A 26,943-nucleotide genomic window follows, 5' to 3' on the forward strand; every position below is an offset into this window, starting at 1 on the left:
TATTACTTATTTATTTCTCTATGTGGATGATATTCTTCTCACTCATTCTTTCACCTCTCTCTTACAAAAGATTATTACCTCGCTTAGACAAAAAATTCGCTATGATTGATCTAGCTTTGGATATTGAGTTATTTTTTATACATTTTTTGCTACGCGTACTAAACATGACATGTTTCTCTCTCAGCAGAAATATGTTCTAAACATTTTATAATGTGATTATATGCCTAATTGTAAGCCAAGTCATACTCCCGTTGATACTCAGTCTAAGTTTGGGCTTAATGGACCACCTGCTACAGATCCCACATTATATCGTAGTCTTGCAGCTGCACTTCAGTACTTGACCTTTACGCATCCCGATCTTACGTATGACGTTCAACAATTGTGCATATACATGCACTATCCTCGAGAACACAATTTTGATGCACTCAAACGTGTTTTACGTTATCTTCGTGGATATGTTCATAATAGGCTTCAACTTTTTGCCTCCTCCACTACTAAGCTTACAACTTATTCTGATGCGGATTGGGGAGCTTATCCTGGTACATACCGCTCTACCTCTGGTTATTGTGTGTTTCGTGGTGACGATCTTCTGTCTTGTTCTTCTAAACGCCAAACTACGATATCTCGATCCAGTGCTGAAGCTGAATATCGAGCTGTTGCAAAAGTCGTTGCTGAAACGTGTTGGATATGTAACTTACTCTGTGAACTTCACTCCCCATTGTTTCAGGTCACTTTAGTTTATTGTGATAATGTAAGTGCAGTATATCTTTCCACCAACCCGGGTTCAACACCAATACACCAGACACATAGAGATTGATATTCATTTTGTGCGTGATCTAGTTGCTACCGGAGCTGTTCGAGTTCTTCATGTTCCTTCAAGTTCTCAATATGCTGATATCTTCACCAAGGGACTTCCAACACAATTGTTTAATGACTTCAAGTTCAGTTCGAACTTCCGCACTCTATCTCCCATTCCAAATGCGGATGTGTATTGGACTGTATATATTTGTATAGTCCGTATTTCATTTTTTTGTTATTTAGATTGGTTCAATCTAATTGTATAAACGTAATCGGTCCATTAGAGTTTAGGATGTTCCACCATACTCTATAAATTAAATATAGTGTGATGAAAGTGAATTATGATCATTGAGAAATATTGGATTTCACAAACAACAACTACAAAACAAACAATCAAACCTAAACATAAACGCCCCAATCAAGGAGAAATAGTAACTTGAAATTTTTGATATGGGTTTGACTGAATAGTAGAAACTCAAAATATATTTGCAAATTAAATCCAAGATTGTTTGTATTTTGATAGTTCACGTGCCCAATAAAAAGGTGGGTGAGAGACTGAGAGACATGTACCGAAATTGGATAGTGCACTTCGGACATATGGGTGGGTCTACTTTACCAACGGACGAGTACTTTTAGCGGGAAAACAGTGATGGAGTCTTTACTTTTTATGATGTATGTACAGTGTATACATATAGCTACTCCATATACAGATCATTTTATTATTTTTCAAAGAGAAAAATACGTATGTGATGTGTAGTGGGTGTATGAAAGCGAGAAAGACGCGCCTGGGTAGTGAGAATATTCAACATTCCCAAAACTAACCCAAAATCAAATGTTAACCAAGCAGCCCACCTACTTTAACATTAAGTACAAAAGTAACAAAACCTCGGACTTTGAGATATTTTTACTTTGTGTAAAGATCCTTAGAGCTCTTATGTGTCTTTGGTGTTTTTTCACGTGCTTTCCTGGGCTTATTTTGAGTACAATCAGTTATCCACTTGCCTAATCCATTCGTGTGCTTCACATTAGATTTTCAAAGTGGTCAAAGAAATGATCAACAATTTAAGAAAATTTTAATTAAGAAAATCGAAGTTGTATGTTTTGTTCGGTTGTTGTTTGCTGGTAAGCTTTTCGTCTCGCTCTTTTTTCGTCTGATGTGTTTGATATGCGAGCTTATTAGAGTTTATGATGGCGTACTGATTAAAAACTCGTAAATTCATGAGTTTGTTCTAGAAATACATATAAAAATATAAGTAAAAATGTTGTTATATGAAAAAATATATTATTATCATTATAATTTAATAGTAACATGTTAACATAGTATATAATGAATCAAATTTACTCAAGCGTGTAATTTTCAAGAAATTGTGTCCACAATTACCATTCAATAAAATGAAAAATAAAGATGTAAAAGATTCATATGGAAAATAGAGAAGTTCAAACATGAGAAAAAATTAAAGTTCATAATTATAAGTAGACACCAATAGAAAGATATGCTCATTTGTAATTTTCAAAATAACAATAAAAAGAGAAACTTGCTATAAAAGCTCACATTTTATTTATCTAACTAATTAATTTAATTTAAATTACTCCGTATAATATCATTAAAATGAATTATTATTTATGACATCATTAGATTATTTTAGGTATACCCTTACAAGCACAAGTTACAACTTTAGAAGCACTACATGACCTCACCCTAAACTCCATTTTATTAGAAGTTATAGAATAGATTAATTTAATTTAAATTACTCCGTATAATATCATTAAAATGAATTATTATTTATGACATCATTAGATTATTTTAGGTATACCCTTACAAGCACAAGTTACAACTTTAGAAGCACTACATGACCTCACCCTAAACTCCATTTTATTAGAAGTTATAGAATAGATAAGAGATTTAGCATATGATTTAAATAAGCTTTAATCGTTTTGTTTTCATGACATAAAAGATAAAGCTTATGAAAATCGTAAGCTCTTAAAATATAAGCTCATCTTAACAAGCTTAATAAAAATAGTAGAGCTTATGAATGGGAAATCACTAAAAAGTCCTTCATTTAATTATTTGACATTTAATCATTGTCCTTATTAGTCATATTATAACCATAAACTCCAACTAATTACCAAACACTTGTAATAAATAAGAAGTTTCAGCTTCCAGCTTCAAAAATAAGCTCCAACTCCAGCTAAGCGTTTTGTTTGGCACACGAGCTTATGAAAACTAATAGGAGTTTGAACTTGTGAATTTAATATGCTCTAAGCAATAAGCTTTGCATAAAAAGTATAGCTTATGAAAATCATAATAAGCTCTTAAAAGATAAGTTCCTCATAACTAATTTATTTAAATAAAATATTGCTTATAAGATGGGAAATCACTAAAAACTCCATTTAAATATTATACATATACATATTAACCATTGTCCTTATTACTCGATTTATAACTATAAGTTCAAGCTAGTTACCAAACACTTGTAAAAAATAATAAATCTTAGCTCTCAGCTTAAAAATTAAGTTACAGCTCCATTCATAAGCTTCAACCTTAGCAAGTTTCATCCAACACACTTGTTGGTTAGGTTTGTTGTTAGCGTTTGTCTAATTGTGTGGTGTCTCTTGCACCGTATATTGAATGGTCTTTCATTTTTATTAATGGGTCTCGAATCTATAAAAGTTAAATCGTATTTTTGCCACAGAAAAAGAATGGATAAAAGTGAATGGTTCGCCTTTAGTTTGCCTTTTCATTTGGTCCTGCTTAGGTTTGTTTTGTAGATGTGAGTCGTGGTGAGCCCCTTTATATCTTAATAAGGCCCTTCATCAAAAACACACTGAAGTATTATGGGCAAATACAAGGTCTATCTTGGAAACAAGATCAGAGTTTTGCTTTTGTGAAATTCGAAAACACATGTCAAGCCTCGGAAGTTGTTGTAAATATGAACGGAAAATCTTGAAACAGTAGAAATATCTTCGTTGGTTTTGCCAAAAAAGAAATGGTCGTTAAAGGTTGGAACGAAGATGCACCGTTGCTCGCTAAGAATAAGTCTTACAATATAAATCTTTCAATTAATTAATTAGGAACTTGACGATAGCTTGGAACTTATTGCAAGCATAGTAGATAAAGCTCCTATTAAGGCATTGAAACTGTTTTAGTGGATGAAAAGTCGTAGCATATTTATTCGTTCAATCACTGTTTTGGGGTTATTTGCTTATGTTGTCCAATTTGCAGATGTTGAGAGCTACCAAAGGATGATAATGGGGCCTACCATTAACGTTTTAGAATTTGCAGAAGTTATATCGATGACCCAAAGAATGAATAAGTATTCAAGATTTACAAGGTTGGCAATCAAAGGTTTTCCATTTTGAATGTTGTTCATCAGATTGCACAACTGAAGTAGCTAACGAATTCGGAAAGGTTATACATATCGATACAAATTCTCATCATATTAAACAAGCAGATTCTCTCTTCGATTTGGTTGAAGTTACTGATCCAGGGCCTATCAACATATATGTTTCTGCTAACGTTTCGAATTTGTATAGTAGTAAGTTATGAGTCAAGGAAGAACAACATTAGCAGGCAATAGAAATAATGCGTGATGAGATCATTGACGAGTATAATCATGCGTTACAGTGCACACTCAAAGCTATTGATGAGCAAAAAATGGCTAAGGAAGGTGAAACATTTTGGCCGGAATCGAATCTAATCTCGCCAGAAATTATGCCGGAAGAGGGTGAAATAACCGTTAGGCAAGAAGATTTGAATTTCCTCACTCCAACTAAATCCTTGATCAACGGTAACCTGCCAAGGGAGGTCCATTTCTCCTTAGAAAAAGTTACTACTGCAGTCAAAAATTAAAAAGAAAGGGAAAATGGGATCAAGATGTCACTTTTTACATCAAACAGGAAAAACAAAAGGGACAATAAGGATGGATATAGTGCAGACAGAACACCTATTCCCCATGAAAAGTCCTTTTCACTTAACCAAAATGACTTTCCTGACCTTTTATCTAAACCTACACATGCAAAACCTTCTCGTACACAAAACTCAAAAGGTACGAAAGCTACTCTTAAACCTTTGCAAAATATTGTATCTTCTTCAACCTCCAGTCCCGCTACAATTAATGATGTACAAGTACCGACCAATGAGAAATGTATAGGCAAAAATTGCAAATCTTCTTGTGATAGAATACGTAACAGATCCTGGTTCAAAACAATCAGGATGAACCTTATAATCTTGCAACATTTGGAAATCAAAAAGTAGGTTCTACATCAAACACAAACCATTGGATAGATTCGATTCCTAACATATCGAACATATTTGATACTACTAGTGAAATATCTCATGTGGTATGCCAAACGTCAAAACATAGTAAAACAACATCGAAAGTTCACTTGATAGGAGTAAAAAAAAACTCACTTACAAAGAAGAAATAGTCAAGTTTGATGAAATAATGAAAAACATGACCGACGATGAAACTCCCTCCACACTCCCAAGCCATGAGAATAGCCTCATGGAATACCTGGGGCCTTAGGAATTGATCGAGAGGTCGGATAACAAGCCCTTTTGTTATCCACTTTCAAACTCAATTTTTAGCTTCCAAGAACCCATGGTGAAGGAAGTTTCACAACTACGATAAGCGAAATTTGGAAACAGTTTTCGTTTGATTATATTCAAGTCATGCCCAAAGGTAGATCAGGAAGCTTGTTGTCCATTTGGAGGAAAGTTTTATTTTCATTTATGTGTGGGATTGGGTATTGTTGTTGTTGTTGTTGTTGTTGTTGTTGTTGTTGTTGTTGTTGTTTTATTTTCATTTATTTATCACTAGTTTAGTAGTATTGGATTGACTCAGTATTAAGATGGATGGAAGCCTTTGTTATAGGCAAAAGTCTCGTTTATTGTTTTTTGATCTATAAGCATGGAGTGCCCAACAAACTCCCAACGAAAATGTGGAGTTACATAAGTGTGATTACGATATTAAAAGGCTTAAGAGTCTTTATGAAGTGGTCTGTTATGTTGGAGTATGGAGACATTTAAACAAAGTTGGAAATGTCGCCACAAAAGATGAGTTGCACGGATTTTGCAGATTTCGGGAAGCGTGAAACAGAGCAATGTGGCGCATCACTCTAAGGATGCGGCTCATCCATGCAGCAAAATAGTCCGAAGGTTTTGGATGCGGGGCTTTTAACTGATATGGCGCATCAAACACTAGTGATACGGCGCATCACCATCTCGATGCAGCGCATTGACGCCTGGGCATTGAATCTGCAGTCGAGGATTTGAACTGTAAACATGGAAAGGTATAGTGATATGGCGCATCACTTCCAGATGCAGCGCATCACCCTTCTGGCAGCAATTTGGCAACTTGCACACTTTACATCCGAGCATGTTTTGTCTACCTTTCACTTTAGGTGCAAAGTTGGATACTTTACACCTAAAATTATGGCTGTGATCATGCCATTACAAGGGTGGAAAGCTTACTAGTTATCTAGCATGATGATTACTTGAAGCATGTTGAAGATTCCTAGCTAGTTGTCTTGGTGTTCTTGTTTCTCTATATATAGAGTTCATTCTTAGTCATTGTAACACACCACTCTCAAATATTCAATAAATAAACGATCTCTAGTTGGTCCGTGGACTAAAGCAATCACAACGATTGCATATAACCACGTTATATCTTGTGTCGACTTATTTTTCGCATTTATATTCTTTCGTTCATTAAGTGGGTGAGTGATCTTGAAGAATCACTTGTGTTGTTTGGGTCCTAATATCCTATCAACTGTATCTAGAGCACAAGGTTTCGTTAAGGGAATAATGGCGGAAGATGGAAAGTTTAGAATCGACCGATTCGATGGGAGAGACTTTGGCTTTTGGAAGATGCAAATTGAAGATTACCTGTATCAAAAGAAGCTAAAACCAACCCTTGTTAGAGACCAAGCCCGAAAGCATGGATGATGTCGATTGGACGCTTTTGGATCGTCAAGCTTTGGGTGCTATTCGTCTTTCACTTGCTAAGAACGTTGCATACAACGTTGTGAATGAGAAGACGACGTTTGCTTGCTTGAAAGCACTCTCTAACATGTATGAGAAACCTACCGCTGCAAATAAGGTATTTCTCATGCGTCAATTATTCAATACTAAGATGAAGGAAGGTACGAGTGCAATGGATCATATCAATGAATTTAATAATATCGTTTCAAGACTTGAATCGGTATAGATTAAGTTTGATGATGAACTAAAAGCACTTATCTTGCTTTCATCATTACCGAAAAGTTGGTCGGGTACGGTTACCGCGGTTAGTAGCTCTACGGGAACTACTAAGCTAGCGTTTGAAGCTATAAGGGATTTGATTCTTGGTAAAGATACTCGTAGGAGAAACTCGGGAGAATCAACGCCTGGTTCTTTGTTAAGTACCGACAACCGGGGTAGGAAATTTGAACGCGGTGACAAGAAGGGTAGGAATAAGTCTAAGAAGAGGAATCTATCAAAAGATAGAAGTGAAGTTACTTGTTGGGGTTGCAATCAAAAGGGGCACTTTCAAAGGAATTGCAAAAATGGTTCTGCGAAAGGTGTAAACTTGGCCGAAGGAGAAAGTGATGATGCACTTTTGTGTAGTGTTGAAAATTCTATGGAGTATTGGATTTTGGTTTCGAGAGCTTCGTTTCATGCTACTCATGTCAAAAGCATGATGAAGAATTTTTGTTCATATCAAGGCAAGGTGAGATTGGCGGACAACAAGCAACTCAACATAGAGGGCATTGGAGATGTTATTTTGAAGACTACTCTTGGTTCTAATTGGACTTTGAAGAACGTAAGGTACATTCCTAAATTGAAAAGGAAACTTATTTTGGTTGGTCAATTAGATGATGAAGGTAATGCGGTTACTTTTGAAAACCACCAATGGAAGGTGGTTAAGGGTAGTTGTGTAGTGGCTCGTGGACATAAAAAGGGAACTCTTTATATGGTTGAAGTGTTTGATGAAGACACGGTGGTTGCTACGGTTAATGTTGAGTCCGAATCAACTCTATGGCACCGAAGACTCAGGCATATGAGTGAGAAAGGTATGAAGATGCTTGTTTCGAGTGGGAGAATTCCGGATTTGAAGAAGGTAGAACTTGGGTTTTGTGAACCATGTGTTTATGGGAAGCAAAAGAAGGTGACTTTTGGGAAATCGGGGAATACACCTAAGTTGGAGAAATTGGAGCTCGTTTATACGGATGTGTTTGGTCCAACCAATGTAGAATCACATGGAGGTTCTCGCTATTATGTCACCTTCATTGACGACTCCACTCGAACGGTATGGGTTTATTTTCTTAAAGCTAAATCCGATGTGTTTAATACTTTTGTGAAATGGAACGCTATGGTAGAAAATGAAACTAACTTGAAAGTCAAGTGCTTGAAGTCGAATAATGGAGGGGAATATGGCAGTCTTGAATTTAAAGACCATTGTGCAAAGCTCGGTATTAGAATGTTGAAAATGGTACCGGAAACAACGCAACACAATGGGGTCGCCGAACGTATGAATCGTACGTTAAATGAAAGGGCTAAGAGTATGAGACTACATGCCAGTTTGCCTAAGATGTTTTGGGCAGATACGGTTAATACGGCGGCTTATTTGATAAATAGGGGACCCTCAATACCGTTGGGTTTTCGAATTCCCTAGGAAGAATGGCAAGGTAAGAAGGTGAGCTATGGTCATCTTAGGATCTTTGGGTGTAATGCATATGTGAAGACCAAATATGCAGATAAAGACAAGCTTGAAGCTAAGTCAAAGAAGTGTATTTTCATAGGCTACGGGTCGGATGAAATGGGCTATCGTTGTTGGGACAACGAGGCTAGAAAAGTATTTCGTTCGCGAGATGTTACTTTTGATGAAGATTCGGTCTATGGCAAACCAGAAATGGGGAGTCCTAAACCGAGTCAAGTTACTTTTGACGATGTTTTTATTGATGATCTTGCAGGTTCTAGTGGGAGTTTGAGAAACAATGAATTGCCGAATGACGGTGAGGCATCGGAAAATGCTAATGATGGGGATGATTCGAAAAAGCGGTGATGATTCCAAACATAGTGCGAGTTCTAGTGATGAGGAGGACACAAATGAAACCGGTCCAACCATTCCGATTACTCCTATACCAAGACGCTCGACTAGAGTGCCCAAACCTAATCCTAGGTATTCTCCATCAGCAAATGTAGTGACCCGAACTTTTTCATGTTTATATATATTAATTGAGATTGATATTTACATGATTAAATGTTTCCAACATGTTAAGCAATCAAACTTATTAAGACTTGATTAATTGAAATATGTTTCATATAGACAATTGACCACCCAAGTTGACCGGTGATTCACGAACGTTAAAACTTGTAAAAACTATATGATGACATATATATGGATATATATATAGTTAACATGATACTATGATAAGTAAACATATCATTAAGTATATTAACAATGAACTACATATGTAAAAACAAGACTACTAACTTAATGATTTTTAAACGAGACATATATGTAACGATTATCGTTGTAAAGACATTTAATGTATATATATCATATTAAGAGATATTAATACATGATAATATCATGATAATATAATAATTTAAAATCTCATTTGATATTATAAACATTGGGTTAACAACATTTAACAAGATCGTTAACCTAAAGGTTTCAAAACAACACTTACATGTAACGACTAACGATGACTTAACGACTCAGTTAAAATGTATATACATGTAGTGTTTTAATATGTATTTATACACTTTTGAAAGACTTCAATACACTTATCAAAATACTTCTACTTAACAAAAACGCTTACAATTACATCCTCGTTCAGTTTCATCAACAATTCTACTCGTATGCACCCGTATTCGTACTCGTACAATACACAGCTTTTAGATGTATGTACTATTGGTATATACACTCCAATAATCAGCTCTTAGCAGCCCATGTGAGTCACCTAACACATGTGGGAACCATCATTTAGCAACTAGCATGAAATATCTCATAAAATTATAAAAATATGAGTAATCATTCATGACTTATTTACATGAAAATAAAATTACATATCCTTTATATCTAATCCATACACCAACGACCAAAAACACCTACAAACACTTTCATTCTTCAATTTTCTTCATCTAATTGATCTCTCTCAAGTTCTATCTTCAAGTTCTAAGTGTTCTTCATAAATTCTACAAGTTCTAGTTACATAAAATCAAGAATACTTTCAAGTTTGCTAGCTCACTTCCAATCTTGTAAGGTGATCATCCAACCTCAAGAAATCTTTGTTTCTTACAGTAGGTTATCATTCTAATACAAGGTAATAATCATATTCAAACTTTGGTTCAATTTCTATAACTATAACAACCTTATTTCAAGTGATGATCTTACTTGAACTTGTTTTCGTGTCATGATTCTGCTTCAAGAACTTCGAGCCATCCAAGGATCTGTTGAAGCTAGATCCATTTTTCTCTTTTCCAGTAGATTTATCCAAGGAACTTAAGGTAGTAATGATGTTCATAACATCATTCGATTCATATATATAAAGCTATCTTATTCGAAGGTTTAAACTTGTAATCACTAGAACATAGTTTAGTTAATTCTAAACTTGTTCGCAAACAAAAGTTAATCCTTCTAACTTAACTTTTAAAATCAACTAAACACATGTTCTATATCTATATGATATGCTAACTTAATGATTTAAAACCTGGAAACACGAAAAACACCGTAAAACCGGATTTACGCCGTCGTAGTAACACCGCGGGCTGTTTTGGGTTAGTTAATTAAAAACTATGATAAAATTTGATTTAAAAGTTGTTATTCTGAGAAAATAATTTTTATTATGAACATGAAACTATATCCAAAAATTATGGTTAAACTCAAAGTGGAAGTATGTTTTCTAAAATGGTCATCTAGACGTCGTTCTTTCGACTGAAATGACTACCTTTACAAAAACGACTTGTAACTTATTTTTTCGACTATAAACTAATACTTTTTCTGTTTAGATTCATAAAATAGAGTTCAATATGAAACCATAGCAATTTGATTCACTCAAAACGGATTTAAAATGAAGAAGTTATGGGTAAAACAAGATTGGATAATTTTTCTCATTTTAGCTACGTGAAAATTGGTAACAAATCTATTCCAACCATAACTTAATCAACTTGTATTGTATATTATGTAATCTTGAGATACCATAGACACGTATACAATGTTTCGACCTATATATATTTCGGAACAACCGTAGACACTCTATATGTGAATGTTGGAGTTAGCTATACAGGGTTGAGGTTGATTCCAAAATATATATAGTTTGAGTTGTGATCAATACTGAGATACGTATACACTGGGTCGTGGATTGATTCAAGATAATATTTATCGATTTATTTCTATACATCTAACTGTGAACAACTAGTTGTAGGTTACTAAAGTGAGATAATATTTATCGATTTATTTCTGTGAAAGTGAGTTATAGTCCCACTTTTAAAATCTAATATTTTTGGGATGAGAATACATGCAGGTTTTATAAATGATTTACAAAATAGACACAAGTACGTGAAACTACATTCTATGGTTGAATTATCGAAATCGAATATGCCCCTTTTTATTAAGTCTGGTAATCTAAGAATTAGGGAACAGACACCCTAATTGACGCGAATCCTAAAGATAGATCTATTGAGCCTAACAAACTCCATCCAAAGTACCGGATGCTTTAGTACTTCGAAATTTATATCATATCCGAAGGGTGTCCCGGAATGATGGGGATATTCTTATATATGCATCTTGTTAATGTCGGTTACCAGGTGTTCACCATATGAATGATTTTTATCTCTATGTATGGGATGTGTATTGAAATATGAAATCTTGTGGTCTATTATTATGATTTGATATATATAGGTTAAACCTATAACTCACCAACATTTTTGTTGACGTTTTAAGCATGTTTATTCTCAGGTGATTATTAAGAGCTTCCGCTGTCGCATAATTAAATAAGGACGAGATTTGGAGTCCATGCTTGTATGATATTGTGTAAAAACTGCATTCAAGAAACTTATTTTGTTGTAACATATTTGTATTGTAAACCATTATGTAATGGTCGTGTGTAAACAGGATATTTTAGATTATCATTATTTGATAATCTACGTAAAGCTTTTTAAACCTTTATTGATGAAATAAAGGTTATGGTTTGTTTTAAAATGAATGCAGTCTTTGAAAAACGTCTCATATAGAGGTCAAAACCTCGCAACGAAATCAATTAATATGGAACGTTTTTAATCAATAAGAACGGGACATTTCAGTTGGTATCTGAGCGTTGGTCTTAGAGAACCAGAATTTTGCATTAGTGTGTCTTATCGAGTTTGTTAGGATGCATTAATGAGTCTGGACTTCGACCGTGTTTACTTGAAAAATGATTGCTTAACAAATTTTGTTGGAAACTATATATTTTTAACATGTGAATATTATGTGATATATTAATCTCTTAACGCGTTTGATATTATGTGATAGATGTCTACCTCTAGAACAAGTCCCATTGAGTCACCTAATAATAATGAAGAGTCAAATGTAAATTGGAATGATTCGTGGACTGATTCACAAGTTCCCGAAGAGGAACCGGAAGAAGAGTCGGAACCGGAAGAAGAATCGGAACCGGAAGAAGAATCGGAACCGGATGAAGAAATAGAACCGGTGGGGGAAATAATAAAACGGTTAAGTAAAAAAAAAATCCTCAACCAACCGACCAAGGTTAATTATGGTCAATGGTGTTTCCGCCAAGGAAGCAAAATATTGGGAGGATTACCAATTCTCCGATGAATCGGATTCCGACGAGAATTCCGATGATGTTATAGAAATTACCCCAACTGAATTTAAAAAGGCAAAAGAAAATAATAAGGGAAAAGGCATAAAAATAGAGAAATCTAATTCCAACCCCGATGAACTTTATATGTATCGTCAACCCCCGAAGTCCTTAAGTTGTAACAATGACCCGGGAACCTCTAAACCACCAGGTTTTTCTAAACCAATGTGGAAAACGACGGCTCGTATTAGGGGAACATCATATATACCTAGAAACTTGGCAAAACGAACCAAAACTGAAGAAGAAGAAACAAGCGAGTCGTAATAAGATAGTTGTACTCGTGTGGTGTAATATATGTAATATAGTGTGCTTATGCTTTATGATATATGTAAAAATTTCTTGTATTAATAAGTATTTTTTTTTTATGAATCTAACTCTTGTCTATTTTACAGTATAAAAACACAAAATGGATAGACAACCCAATATTTTAAGAGACCTACCCGGAGACATGATTGATGAAATCTTGTCTAGAGTCGGTCAGAATTCTTCGGCACAACTATTTAAGGCGAGATCAGTTTGTAAGACATTCGAAGAACGTTCCAAGAATGCCTTGGTTTATAAAAGGCTTTCGTTCGAAAGATGGGGGATATCACATTGGGAAATCCATAAGTTACGATGTGTTTACTTTGACGCATATATTGCGGGGAACCCAAATGCTATTTTACGCAATGGGTTAAGAAATTATTTTGACTCAATATATCCAAATACTGGACTTCGTGATTTAGAAAAAGCGGCTAACATGCAACATAAAGAAGCATGTTACGCTTACAGATTAGTAATGTTCGCTTCTCACCAAAGTGAGAACAAGAACATCGGGCTACAACTATTAAACAAAACGTTCCCACAAGTGACGGAGTCGGTAATTGGGGTAAGAAATGAGGTTTTTAGATTTTTACGGGACTGTTGGACATTACGTAACCCTAGTCCCTTTGACAACGTTACAACACGCTGTCTTATCAACGGCCATAACGGTTATGTTCCACAAGACCAAGTATGGGAAGTAATCCTAGTAAAACCAGAATGCATGACTTGTTTCTGGACGTATGAATTACGTGTCTTTATTGCCTTTGCTAAACGACTTGTGTACTAGCTAGAATTATCTTCACAACCATCTTGTATCAAATTTATTGTGTGCTATATTTCATGCTATATGTAAAATAAGCGGTATTGTAAGTTTGTAAAATATTGTGTAAAAGTTTGAACGTGAAATATTATTATAATCAGTTTTTCATATAGAATTGTAGTAGTTGAATTGTATATTAGCTACTAAGTATGAACTTAACGGGTAGGTACTACCCGAATTTAAACTTATAAAACGCTAATATGAAGAAAAAGCTTTTATAAATGAGTTCATATTATGCTACGAAATACTATTAACTACTCTTAATATTCTGTATCATTAACTTGTTCCATTTGACTATTTTGAAGGAAATGGCACCGACTACTCGACACACCGTGAATATGAATGAAGAGGAATTCCGTACTTTTCTAGCTTCAAACATAGCCGCAGTACAGGCTGCGCTACATACCAACAATAACTTTGGATCTAACAGTACAGGAAATCGTGTAGGATGCACCTACCAAGAATTCACTGCCTGCAAACCTTTGGAATTTGATGGAACCGAAGGACCGATCGGATTGAAACGGTGGACCGAGAAGGTCGAATCGGTGTTTGCCATAAGTAAGTGTACTGAAGAGGACAAAGTGAAGTACGCTACGCATACCTTTACAGGTTCTGCGTTAACATGGTGGAATACCTATCTAGAGCAAGTGGGACAAGATGATGCTTACGCACTACCGTGGTCAGCATTCAAGCACTTGATGAACGAGAAGTACCGTCCCAGAACCGAGGTCAATAAGCTCAAGACAGAACTTAGAGGGTTACGAACCCAAGGATTTGATATTACCACGTACGAAAGACGATTCACAGAATTGTGCCTATTGTGTCCGGGAGCGTTCGAAGATGAGGAAGAGAAGATCGACGCGTTTGTGAAAGGATTACCGGAAAGAATCCAAGAAGATATAAGTTCACACGAGCCCGCCTCCATACAACAGGCATGTAGAATGGCTCACAAACTAGTGAACCAGATTGAAGAAAGAATTAAAGAACAGACTGCTGAAGAGGCCAATGTGAAGCAAGTTAAAAAAAAGTGGGAGGAAAACGGTGATAAGAATCACCAATACAACAACAACAGCAATTACAACAATAATCACAACAATTATCCCAACAATCGCAACATCAATCGCAACTACAACAAACGGCCCAACAACAACAACAACAACAACAGCAGCAACTACAACAATCATCCCAACAACAATAATAACCGCAATAACAACAACAATCAGAAGCAGCTATGCCAAAGGTGTGAAAAGTATCACTCGGGGTTCTGCACCAAATTTTGCAACAAGTGTAAAAGAAATGGTCATAGCGCGGCGAAGTGTGAGGTCTACGGACCAGGGGTTAATAGAACGAAAGGAAAAAATGGTGTCGGAACAAGTAATGGCGGAGCAAGTAGTGGCGGAGCAAGTTATGCCAATGTAGTTTGTTATAAATGTGGAAAACCGGGCCACATTATTAGAAATTGCCCGAACCAGGAGAACACGAATGGACAAGGCCGCGGAAGAGTTTTCAATATTAATGCAGCAGAGGCACAGAAAGACCCGGAGCTTGTTACGGGTACGTTTCTTATTGACAATAAATCTGCTTACGTTTTATTTGATTCGGGTGCGGATAGAAGCTATATGAGTAGAGATTTTTGTGCTAAATTAAGTTGTCCATTGACGCCTTTGGATAGTAAATTTTTACTCGAATTACAAATGGTAAATTAATTTCAGCAGATAATATATGTCGGAATCGAGAAATTAAACTGGTTAGCGAAACATTTAAGATTGATTTGATAACAGTAGAGTTAGGGAGTTTTGATGTGATAATCGGTATGGACTGGTTGAAAGAAGTGAAAGCAGAGATCGTTTGTTACAAAAATGCAATTCACATTATACGAGAAAAAGGAAAACCCTTAATGGTGTACGGAGAAAAGGGCAACACGAAGCTACATCTTATTAGTAATTTGAAGGCATAAAAACTAATAAGAAAAGGTTGCTATGCTGTTCTAGCACACGTTGAGAAAGTACAAACTGAAGAAAAGAGCATCAATGATGTTCCCATTGCAAAAGAATTTCCCGATGTATTTCCGAAAGAATTACCGGGATTACCCCCACATCGATCCGTTGAATTTCAAATAGATCTTGTACCAGGAGCTGCACCAATAGCTCGTGCTCCTTACAGACTCGCACCCAGCGAGATGAAAGAACTGCAAAGCCAATTACAAGAACTTTTAGGACGTGGTTTCATTCGACCAAGCACATCACCGTGGGGAGCTCCTGTTTTGTTTGTCAAGAAGAAAGATGGTACATTCAGGTTGTGTATCGACTACCGAGAGTTGAACAAACTTACCATCAAGAACCGCTACCCACTACCGAGAATCGACGACTTATTTGATCAACTACAAGGCTCGTATGTTTATTCAAAGATTGACTTACGTTCCGGGTATCATCAAATGCGGGTGAAAGAAGATGATATTCCAAAGACTGCTTTCAGAACACGTTACGGTCATTACGAGTTTATGGTCATGCCGTTTGGTTTAACTAATGCACCAGCTGTGTTCATGGACCTTATGAACCGAGTGTGTGGACCATACCTTGACAAGTTTGTCATTGTTTTCATTGATGACATACTTATTTACTCAAAGAATGACCAAGAACACGGTGAACATTTGAAAAAGGTGTTAGAAGTATTGAGGAAGGAAAAATTGTACGCTAAGTTTTCAAAGTGTGCATTTTGGTTGGAAGAAGTTCAATTCCTCGGTCACATAGTGAACAAAGAAGGTATTAAGGTGGATCCGGCAAAGATAGAAACTGTTGAAAAGTGGGAAAACCCGAAAACTCCGAAATACATACGCCAGTTTTTAGGACTAGCTGGTTACTACAGAAGGTTCATCCAAGACTTTTCCAGAATAGCAAAACCCTTGACTGCATTAACGCATAAAGGGAAGAAATTTGAATGGAATGATGAACAAGAGAAAGCGTTTCAGTTATTGAAGAAAAAGCTAACTACGGCACCTATATTATCATTGCCTGAAAGGAATGATGATTTTGTGATTTATTGTGACGCATCAAAGCAAGGTCTCGGTTGTGTATTAATGCAACGAACGAAGGTGATTGCTTATGCGTCTAGACAATTGAAGATTCACGAGCAAAATTATACGACGCATGATTTGGAATTAGGCGCGGTTGTTTTTGCATTAAAGACTTGGAGGCACTACTTATATGGGGTCAAAAGTATTATATATACCGACCACAAAAGTCTTCAACACATATTTAATCAGAAACAACTGAATATGAGGCAGCGTAGGTGGATTGAATTGTTGAATGATTACGACTTTGAGATTCGTTACCACCCGGAGAAGGCAAATGTAGTAGCCGACGCCTTGAGCAGAAAGGACAGAGAACCTATTTGAGTAAAATCTATGAATATAATGATTCATAATAACCTTACTACTCAAATAAAGGAGGCGCAACAAGGAGTTTTAAAAGAGGGAAATTTAAAGGATGAAATACCCAAAGGATCAGAGAAGCATCTTAATATTCGGGAAGACGGAACCCGGTATAGGGCTGAAAGGATTTGGGTACCAAAATTTGGAGATATGAGAGAAATGGTACTTAGAGAAGCTCATAAAACCAGATACTCAATACATCTTGGAACGGGGAAGATGTACAAGGATCTCAAGAAACATTTTTGGTGGCCGGGTATGAAAGCCGATGTTGCTAAATACGTAGGAGAATGTTTGACGTGTTCTAAGGTCAAAGCTGAGCATCAGAAACCATCAGGTCTACTTCAACAACTCGAAATCCCGGAATGGAAATGGGAAAACATTACCATGGATTTCATCACTAAATTGCCAAGGACTGCAAGTGGTTTTGATACTATTTGGGTAATAGTTGATCGTCTCACCAAATCAGCACACTTCCTGCCAATAAGAGAAGATGACAAGATGGAGAAGTTAGCACGACTGTATTTGAAGGAAGTCGTCTCCAGACATGGAATACCAATCTCTATTATCTCTGATAGGGATGGCAGATTTATTTCAAGATTCTGGCAGACATTACAGCAAGCATTAGGAACTCGTCTAGACATGAGTACTGCCTATCATCTACAAACTGATGGGCAGAGCGAAAGGACGATACAAACGCTTGAAGACATGCTACGAGCATGTGTTATTGATTTCGGAAACAGTTGGGATCGACATCTACCGTTAGCAGAATTTTCCTACAACAACAGCTACCATTCAAACATTGAGATGGCGCCGTTTGAAGCACTTTATGGTAGAAAGTGCAGGTCTCCGATTTGTTGGAGTGAAGTGGGGGATAGACAGATTACGGGTCCGGAGATTATACAAGAAACTACCAAGAAGATCATCCAAATTCAACAACGGTTGAAAACCGCCCAAAGTCGACAAAAGAGCTATGCTGACATTAAAAGAAAAGATATAGAATTTGAAATTGGAGAGATGGTCATGCTTAAAGTTGCACCTTGGAAAGGCATTGTTCGATTTGGTAAACGAGGGAAATTAAATCCAAGGTATATTGGACCATTCAAGATTATTGATCGTGTCGGACCAGTAGCTTACTGACTTGAGTTACCTCAACAACTCGCGGCTGTACATAACACTTTTCACGTCTCGAATTTGAAGAAATATTTTGCTAAAGAAGATCTCACTCTTCCGTTAGATGAAATCCAAATCAACGAAAAACTCCAATTCATCGAAGAATCCGTCGAAATAATGGATCGTGAGGTTAAAAGACTTAAGCAAAACAAGATACCAATTGTTAAGGTTTCATGAAATGCTCGTAGAGGACCCGAGTTCACCTGGGAGCGTGAAGATCAGATGAAGAAGAAATACCCGCATCTATTTCCAGAAGATTCGTCAACACCTTCAACAGCTTAAAATTTCGGGACGAAATTTATTTAACGGGTAGGTACTGTAGTGACCCGAACTTTTCCATGTTTATATATATTAATTGAGATTGATATTTACATGATTAAATGTTTCCAACATGTTAAGCAATCAAACTTGTTAAGACTTGATTAATTGAAATATGTTTCATATAGACAATTGACCACCCAAGTTGACCGGTGATTCACGAACGTTAAAACTTGTAAAAACTATATGATGACATATATATGGATATATATATAGTTAACATGATACTATGATAAGTAAACATATCATTAAGTATATTAACAATGAACTACATATGTAAAAACAAGACTACTAACTTAATGATTTTTAAACGAGACATATATGTAACGATTATCGTTGTAAATACATTTAATGTATATATATATATCATATTAAGAGATATTCATACATGATAATATCATGATAATATAATAATTTAAAATCTCATTTGATATTATAAACATTGGGTTAACAACATTTAACAAGATCGTTAACCTAAAGGTTTCAAAACAACACTTACATGTAACGACTAACGATGACTTAACGACTCAGTTAAAATGTATATACATGTAGTGTTTTAATATGTATTTATACACTTTTGAAAGACTTCAATACACTTATCAAAATACTTCTACTTAACAAAAATTCTTACAATTACATCCTCGTTCAGTTTCATCAACAATTCTACTCGTATGCACCCGTATTCGTACTCGTACAATACACAGCTTTTAGATGTATGTACTATTGGTATATACACTCCAATAATCAGCTCTTAGCAGCCCATGTGAGTCACCTAACACATGTGGGAACCATCATTTGGCAACTAGCAAGAAATATCTCATAAAATTACAAAAATATGAGTAATCATTCATGACTTATTTACATGAAAACAAAATTACATATCCTTTATATCTAATCCATACACCAACGACCAAAAACACCTACAAACACTTTCATTCTTCAATTTTCTTCATCTAATTGATCTCTCTCAAGTTCTATCTTCAAGTTCTAAGTGTTCTTCATAAATTCTACAAGTTCTAGTTACATAAAATCAAGAATACTTTCAAGTTTGCTAGCTCACTTCCAATCTTGTAAGGTGATCATCCAACCTCAAGAAATCTTTGTTTCTTATAGTAGGTTATCATTCTAATACAAGGTAATAATCATATTCAAACTTTGGTTCAATTTCTATAAATATAACAACCTTATTTCAAGTGATGATCTTACTTGAACTTGTTTTCGTGTCATGATTCTGCTTCAAGAACTTCGAGCCATCCAAGGATCCGTTGAAGCTAGATCCATTTTTCTCTTTTCCAGTAGATTTATCCAAGGAACTTAAGGTAGTAATGATGTTCATAACATCATTCGATTCATACATATAAAGCTATCTTATTCGAAGGTTTAAACTTGTAATCACTAGAACATAGTTTAGTTAATTCTAAACTTGTTCGCAAACAAAAGTTAATCCTTCTAACTTGACTTTTAAAATCAACTAAACACATGTTCTATATCTATATGATATTCTAACTTAATGATTTAAAACCTGGAAACACGAAAAACACCGTAAAACCGGATTTACGCCGTCGTAGTAACACCGCGGGCTGTTTTGGGTTAGTTAATTAAAAACTATGATAAACTTTGATTTAAAAGTTGTTATTCTGAGAAAATGATTTTTATTATTAACATGAAACTATATCCAAAAATTATGGTTAAACTCAAAGTGGAAGTATGTTTTCTAAAATGGTCATCTAGACGTCGTTCTTTCGACTGAAATGACTACCTTTACAAAAACGACTTGTAACTTATTTTTCCGACTATAAACCTATACTTTTTCTGTTTAGATTCATAAAATAGAGTTCAATATGAAACCATAGCAATTTGATTCACTAAAAACGGATTTAAAATGAAGAAGTTATTGGGTAAAACAAGATAGGATAATTTTTCTCATTTTAGCTACGTGAAAATTGGTAACAAATCTATTCCAACCATAACTTAATCAACTTGTATTGTATATTATGTAATCTTGAGATACCATAGACACGTATACAATGTTTCGACCTATCATGTCGACACATCTATATATATTTCGGAACAACCATAGACACTCTATATGTGAATGTTGGAGTTAGCTATACAGGGTTGAGGTTGATTCCAAAATATATATAGTTTGAGTTGTGATCAATACTGAGATACGTATACACTGGGTCGTGGATTGATTCAAGATAATATTTATCGATTTATTTCTGTACATCTAACTGTGGACAACTAGTTGTAGGTTACTAACGAGGACAGCTGACTTAATAAACTTAAAACCTCAAATTATATTAAAAGTGTTGTAAATATATTTTGAACATACTTTGATATATATGTGAAATGTCCCGTTCTTATTGATTCAAAACGTTCCATATTAATTGATTTCGTTGCGAGGTTTTGACCTCTATATGAGACGTTTTTCAAAGACTGCATTCATTTTTAAAACAAACCATAACCTTTATTTCATAAATAAAGGTTTAAAAAGCTTTACGTAGATTATCAAATAATGGTAATCTAAAATATCCTGTTTACACACGACCATTACATAATGGTTTACAATACAAATATGTTACATCGAAATCAGTTTCTTGAATGCAGTTTTTACACAATATCATACAAACATGGACTCCAAATCTTGTCCTTATTTTAGTATGCAACAGCGGAAGCTCTTAGTATTCACCTGAGAATAAACATGCTTTAAACGTCAACAAAAATGTTGGTGAGTTATAGGTTTAACCTATATGTATCAAATCGTAACAATAGACCACAAGATTTCATATTTCAATATACATCCCATACATAGAGATAAAAAATCATTCATATGGTGAACACCTGGTAACCGACATTAACAAGATGCATATATATAAGAATATCCCCATCATTCCGGGACACCCTTCGGATATGATATAAATTTCGAAGTACTAAAGCATCCGGTACTTTGGATGGGGTTTGTTAGGCCCAATAGATCTATCTTTAGGATTCGCGTCAATTAGGGTGTCTGTTCCCTAATTCTTAGATTACCAGACTTAATAAAAAGGGGCATATTCGATTTCGATAATTCAACCATAGAATGTAGTTTCACGTACTTGTGTGTATTTTGTAAATCATTTATAAAACCTTCATGTATTCTCATCCCAAAAATATTAGATTTTAAAAGTGGGACTATAACTCACTTTCACAGATTTTTACTTCGTCGGGAAGTAAGACTTGGCCACTGGTTGATTCACGAACCTATAACAATATATACATATATATCAAAGTATGTTTAAAATATATTTACAACACTTTTAATATATTTTGATGTTTTAAGTTTATTAAGTCAGCTGTCCTCGTTAGTAACCTACAACTAGTTGTCCACAGTTAGATGTACAGAAATAAATCGATAAATATTATCTTGAATCAATCCACGACCCAGTGTATACGTATCTCAGTATTGATCACAACTCAAACTATATATATTTTGGAATCAACCTCAACCCTGTATAGCTAACTCCAACATTCACATATAGAGTGTCTATGGTTGTTCCGAAATATATATAGATGTGTTGACATGATAGGTCGAAACATTGTATACGTGTCTATGGTATCTCAAGATTACATAATATACAATACAAGTTAATTAAGTTATGGTTGGAATAGATTTGTTACCAATTTTCACGTAGCTAAAATGAGAAAAATTAACCAATCTTGTTTTACCCATAACTTCTTCATTTTAAATCCGTTTTGAGTAAATCAAATTGCTATGGTTTCATATTGAACTCTATTTTATGAATCTAAACAGAAAAAGTATAGGTTTATAGTCGGAAAAATAAGTTACAAGTCATTTTTGTAAAGGTAGTCATTTTAGTCGAAAGAACGACGTCTAGATGACCATTTTAGAAAACATACTTTCACTTTGAGTTTAACCATAATTTTTGGATATAGTTTCATGTTCATAATAAAAATCATTTTCTCAAAATAACAACTTTTAAATCAAAGTTTATCATAGTTTTTAATTAACTAACCCAAAACAGCCCGCGGTGTTACTACGACGGCGTAAATCCGGTTTTACGGTATTTTTCGTGCTTCCAGGTTTTAAATCATTAAGTTAGCATATCATATAGATATAGAACATGTGTGTAGTTAATTTTAAAAGTCAAGTTAGAAGGATTAACTTTTGTTTGCGAACAAGTTTAGAATTAACTAAACTATGTTCTAGTGATTACGAGTTTAAACCTTCGAATAAGATAGTTTTATATATATGAATCGAATGATGTTATGAACATCATTACTACCTCAAGTTTAGTAGGTAAACCTACTGGAAGTGACAAAAAATGATCTAGCTTCAAAGGATCTTGGATGGCTTGAAAGTTCTTGAAGTAGGATCATGACACAAAAACAAGTTCAAGTAAGATTTTTACTCTAATTAAGATAGTTTATAGTTATAGAAATTGAATCAAAGTTTGAATATGAATATTACCTTGAATAAGAAAGATAACCTACTGTATATAATAAAGGTTTCTTGATCTTAGATGATTACTTGGAATGGATTAGAAAGCTTGGAAGTAAATTAGTAAACTTGAAGGGATTTTTGAAGTGTTCTTGAAGTGTTCTTCCTATGATGATTATAGCTTGATTCTTGAAGTGATTTTTGATGAAGATGATGATTAACTACTGGAAAAATACGTTCATAATAGTGTGTGTGTGTGTTGAGAGAGAATTAGAAAGAGAATTGGAAGTGAAATGGAGTGAATGATGAGTGGTAATTGGTGAGTGGTGAGTGGGGTTAAAAGGAGTTCTAGTTAGTTGACTAGCTCATGGTAGAAGTTAAAATTGATTAGTCATACATGATATAATCAAGAGTGGAATCTCATGCTAGTTCCTATTGGTATATACTCATAGTAAGTACGTTTTGAAGCTGTGTATAATACGGGTAAGAATACGACTAGAATTCTTGATGAAAGAAAAGAATGGAAAAGTAACTGTAACCATTTTCGTTAAGTATGAGTGTTTTGATATATGTCCTGAAGTCTTCCAAAAGTATTTTAATACATCTAAATACACTACATGTATATACATTTTAACTGAGTCGTTAAGTCATCGTTAGTCGTTACATGTAAGTGTTGTTTTGAAACCTTTAAGTTAACGATTTCAATTAATGTTGTTAACCCATTGTTTATTATATCTAATGAGATGTTAAATTATTATATTATCATGATATTATGATATATTAATATATCTTAATATGATATATATACATTTAAATGTCGTTACAACGATAATCGTTACATATATGTCTCGTTTCGAAATTCTTAAGTTAGTAGTCTTGTTTATATGTATATAACTCATTGTTAATATACTTATGGAGATACTTACTTATCATAATCTCATGTTAACCATATGTATACCCATATATATATATCGTCATGTCGTTTTTACAAGTTTTAACGTTCGTGAATCGCCGGTCAACTTGGGTGGTCAATTATCTATATGAAACATATTTCAATTAATCAAGTCTTAACAAGTTTGATTGCTTAACATGTTGGAAACATTTAATCATGTAAATATCAATCTCAATTAATATATATAAACATGGAAAAGTTCGGGTCACTACAGTACCTACCCGTTAAATAAATTTCGTCCCGAAATTTTAAGCTGTTGAAGGTGTTGACGAATCTTCTGGAAATAGATGCGGGTATTTCTTCTTCATCTGATCTTCACGCTCCCAGGTGAACTCGGGTCCTCTACGAGCATTTCATGAAACCTTAACAATTGGTATCTTGTTTTGCTTAAGTCTTTTAACCTCACGATCCATTATTTCGACGGATTCTTCGATGAATTGGAGTTTTTCGTTGATTTGGATTTCATCTAACGGAAGAGTGAGATCTTCTTTAGCAAAATATTTCTTCAAATTCGAGACGTGAAAAGTGTTATGTACAGCCGCGAGTTGTTGAGGTAACTCAAGTCAGTAAGCTACTGGTCCGACACGATCAATAATCTTGAATGGTCCAATATACCTTGGATTTAATTTCCCTCGTTTACCAAATCGAACAACGCCTTTCCAAGGTGCAACTTTAAGCATGACCATCTCTCCAATTTCAAATTCTATATCTTTTCTTTTAATGTCAGCGTAGCTCTTTTGTCGACTTTGGGCGGTTTTTAACCGTTGTTGAATTTGGATGATCTTCTCGGTAGTTTCTTGTATAATCTCTGGACCCGTAATCTGTCTATCCCCCACTTCACTCCAACAAATCAGAGACCTGCACTTTCTACCATAAAGTGCTTCAAACGGCGCCATCTCAATGCTTGAATGGTAGCTGTTGTTGTAGGAAAATTCTGCTAATGGTAGATGTCGATCCCAAATGTTTCCGAAATCAATAACACATGCTCGTAGCATGTCTTCAAGCGTTTGTATCGTCCTTTCGCTCTGCCCATCAGTTTGTGGATGATAGGCAGTACTCATGTCTAGACGAGTTCCTAATGCTTGCTGTAATGTCTGCCAGAATCTTGAAATAAATCTGCCATCCCTATCAGAGATAATCGAGATTGGTATTCCATGTCTGGAGACGACTTCCTTCAAATACAATCGTGCTAACTTCTCCATCTTGTCATCTTCTCTTATTGGCAGGAAATGTGCTGATTTGGTGAGACGATCAACTATTACCCAAATAGTATCAAAACCACTTGCAGTCCTTGGCAATTTAGTGATGAAATCCATGGTAATGTTTTCCCATTTCCATTCTGGGATTTCGGGTTGTTGAAGTAGACCTGATGGTTTCTGATGCTCAGCTTTGACCTTAGAACACGTTAAACATTCTCCTACGTATTTAGCAACATCGGCTTTCATACCCGGCCACCAAAAATATTTCCTGAGATCCTTGTACATCTTCCCCGTTCCAGGATGTATTGAGTATCTGGTTTTATGAGCTTCTCTAAGTACCATTTCTCCATATCTCCAAATTTTGGTACCCAAATCCTTTCAGCCCTATACCGGGTTCCGTCTTCCCGAATATTAAGATGTTTCTCCGATCCTTTGGGTATTTCATCCTTTAAATTTCCCTCTTTTAAAACTCCTTGTTGCGCCTCCTTTATTTGAGTAGTAAGGTTATTATGAATCATTATATTCATAGATTTTACTCGAATGGGTTCTCTGTCCTTCCTGCTCAAGGCATCGGCTACCACATTTGCCTTCCCCGGGTGGTAACGAATCTCAAAGTCGTAATCATTCAATAATTCAATCCACCTAAGCTGCCTCATATTCAGTTGTTTCTGATTAAATATGTGTTGAAGACTTTTGTGGTCGGTATATAAAATACTTTTGACCCCATATAAGTAGTGCCTCCAAGTCTTTAATGCAAAAACAACCGTGCCTAATTCCAAATCATGCGTCGTATAATTTTGTTCGTGAATCTTTAATTGTCTAGACGCATAAGCAATCACCTTCGTTCGTTGCATTAATACACAACCGAGACCTTGCTTTGATGCGTCACAATAAATCACAAAATCATTATTCCCTTCAGGCAATGACAATATAGGTGCCGTAGTTAGCTTTTTCTTCAATAACTGAAGCGCTTTCTCTTGTTCATCATTCCATTCAAATTTCTTCCCTTTATGCGTTAATGCAGTCAAGGGTTTTGCTATTCTGGAAAAGTCTTGGATGAACCTTCTGTAGTAACCAGCTAGTCCTAAAAACTGGCGTATGTGTTTCGGAGTTTTCGGGGTTTCCCACTTTTCAACAGTTTCTATCTTTGCCGGATCCACCTTAATACCTTCTTTGTTCACTATGTGACCGAGGAATTGAACTTCTTCCAACCAAAATGCACACTTTGAAAACTTAGCGTACAATTCTTCCTTCCTCAATACTTCTAACACCTTTCTCAAATGTTCACCGTGTTCTTGGTCATTCTTTGAGTAAATAAGTATGTCATCAATGAAAACAATGATAAACTTGTCAAGGTATGGTCCACACACTCGGTTCATAAGGTCCATGAACACAGCTGGTGCATTAGTTAAACCAAACGGCATGACCATAAACTCGTAATGACCGTAACGTGTTCTGAAAGCAGTCTTTGGAATATCATCTTCTTTCACCCGCATTTGATGATACCCGGAACGTAAGTCAATCTTTGAATAAACAGACGAGCCTTGTAGTTGATCAAATAAGTCGTCGATTCTCGGTAGTGGGTAGCGGTTCTTGATGGTTAGTTTGTTCAACTCTCGGTAGTCGATACATAACCTGAATGTACCATCTTTCTTCTTGACAAAC

General features: G+C 35.2%; 1 protein-coding gene across 1 annotated transcript; it reads left to right on the forward strand.

Moving 5' to 3' along the window:
• Positions 1-220: 220 nt before the first annotated feature.
• On the forward strand, positions 221-4,345 carry LOC139902524 (uncharacterized mitochondrial protein AtMg00810-like). Its single transcript, XM_071885138.1, has 4 exons — positions 221-664; positions 762-945; positions 4,022-4,144; positions 4,251-4,345. Exons 1-4 carry the CDS (start codon positions 221-223, stop codon positions 4,343-4,345), a joined length of 846 nt encoding a protein of 281 aa, XP_071741239.1.
• The last annotated feature ends 22,598 nt before the right edge of the window (positions 4,346-26,943 follow it).

The sequence above is a fragment of the Rutidosis leptorrhynchoides genome, chromosome 3, assembly GCF_046630445.1.
Source record: "Rutidosis leptorrhynchoides isolate AG116_Rl617_1_P2 chromosome 3, CSIRO_AGI_Rlap_v1, whole genome shotgun sequence".
Classification (NCBI taxonomy): Eukaryota; Viridiplantae; Streptophyta; class Magnoliopsida; order Asterales; family Asteraceae; genus Rutidosis; species Rutidosis leptorrhynchoides.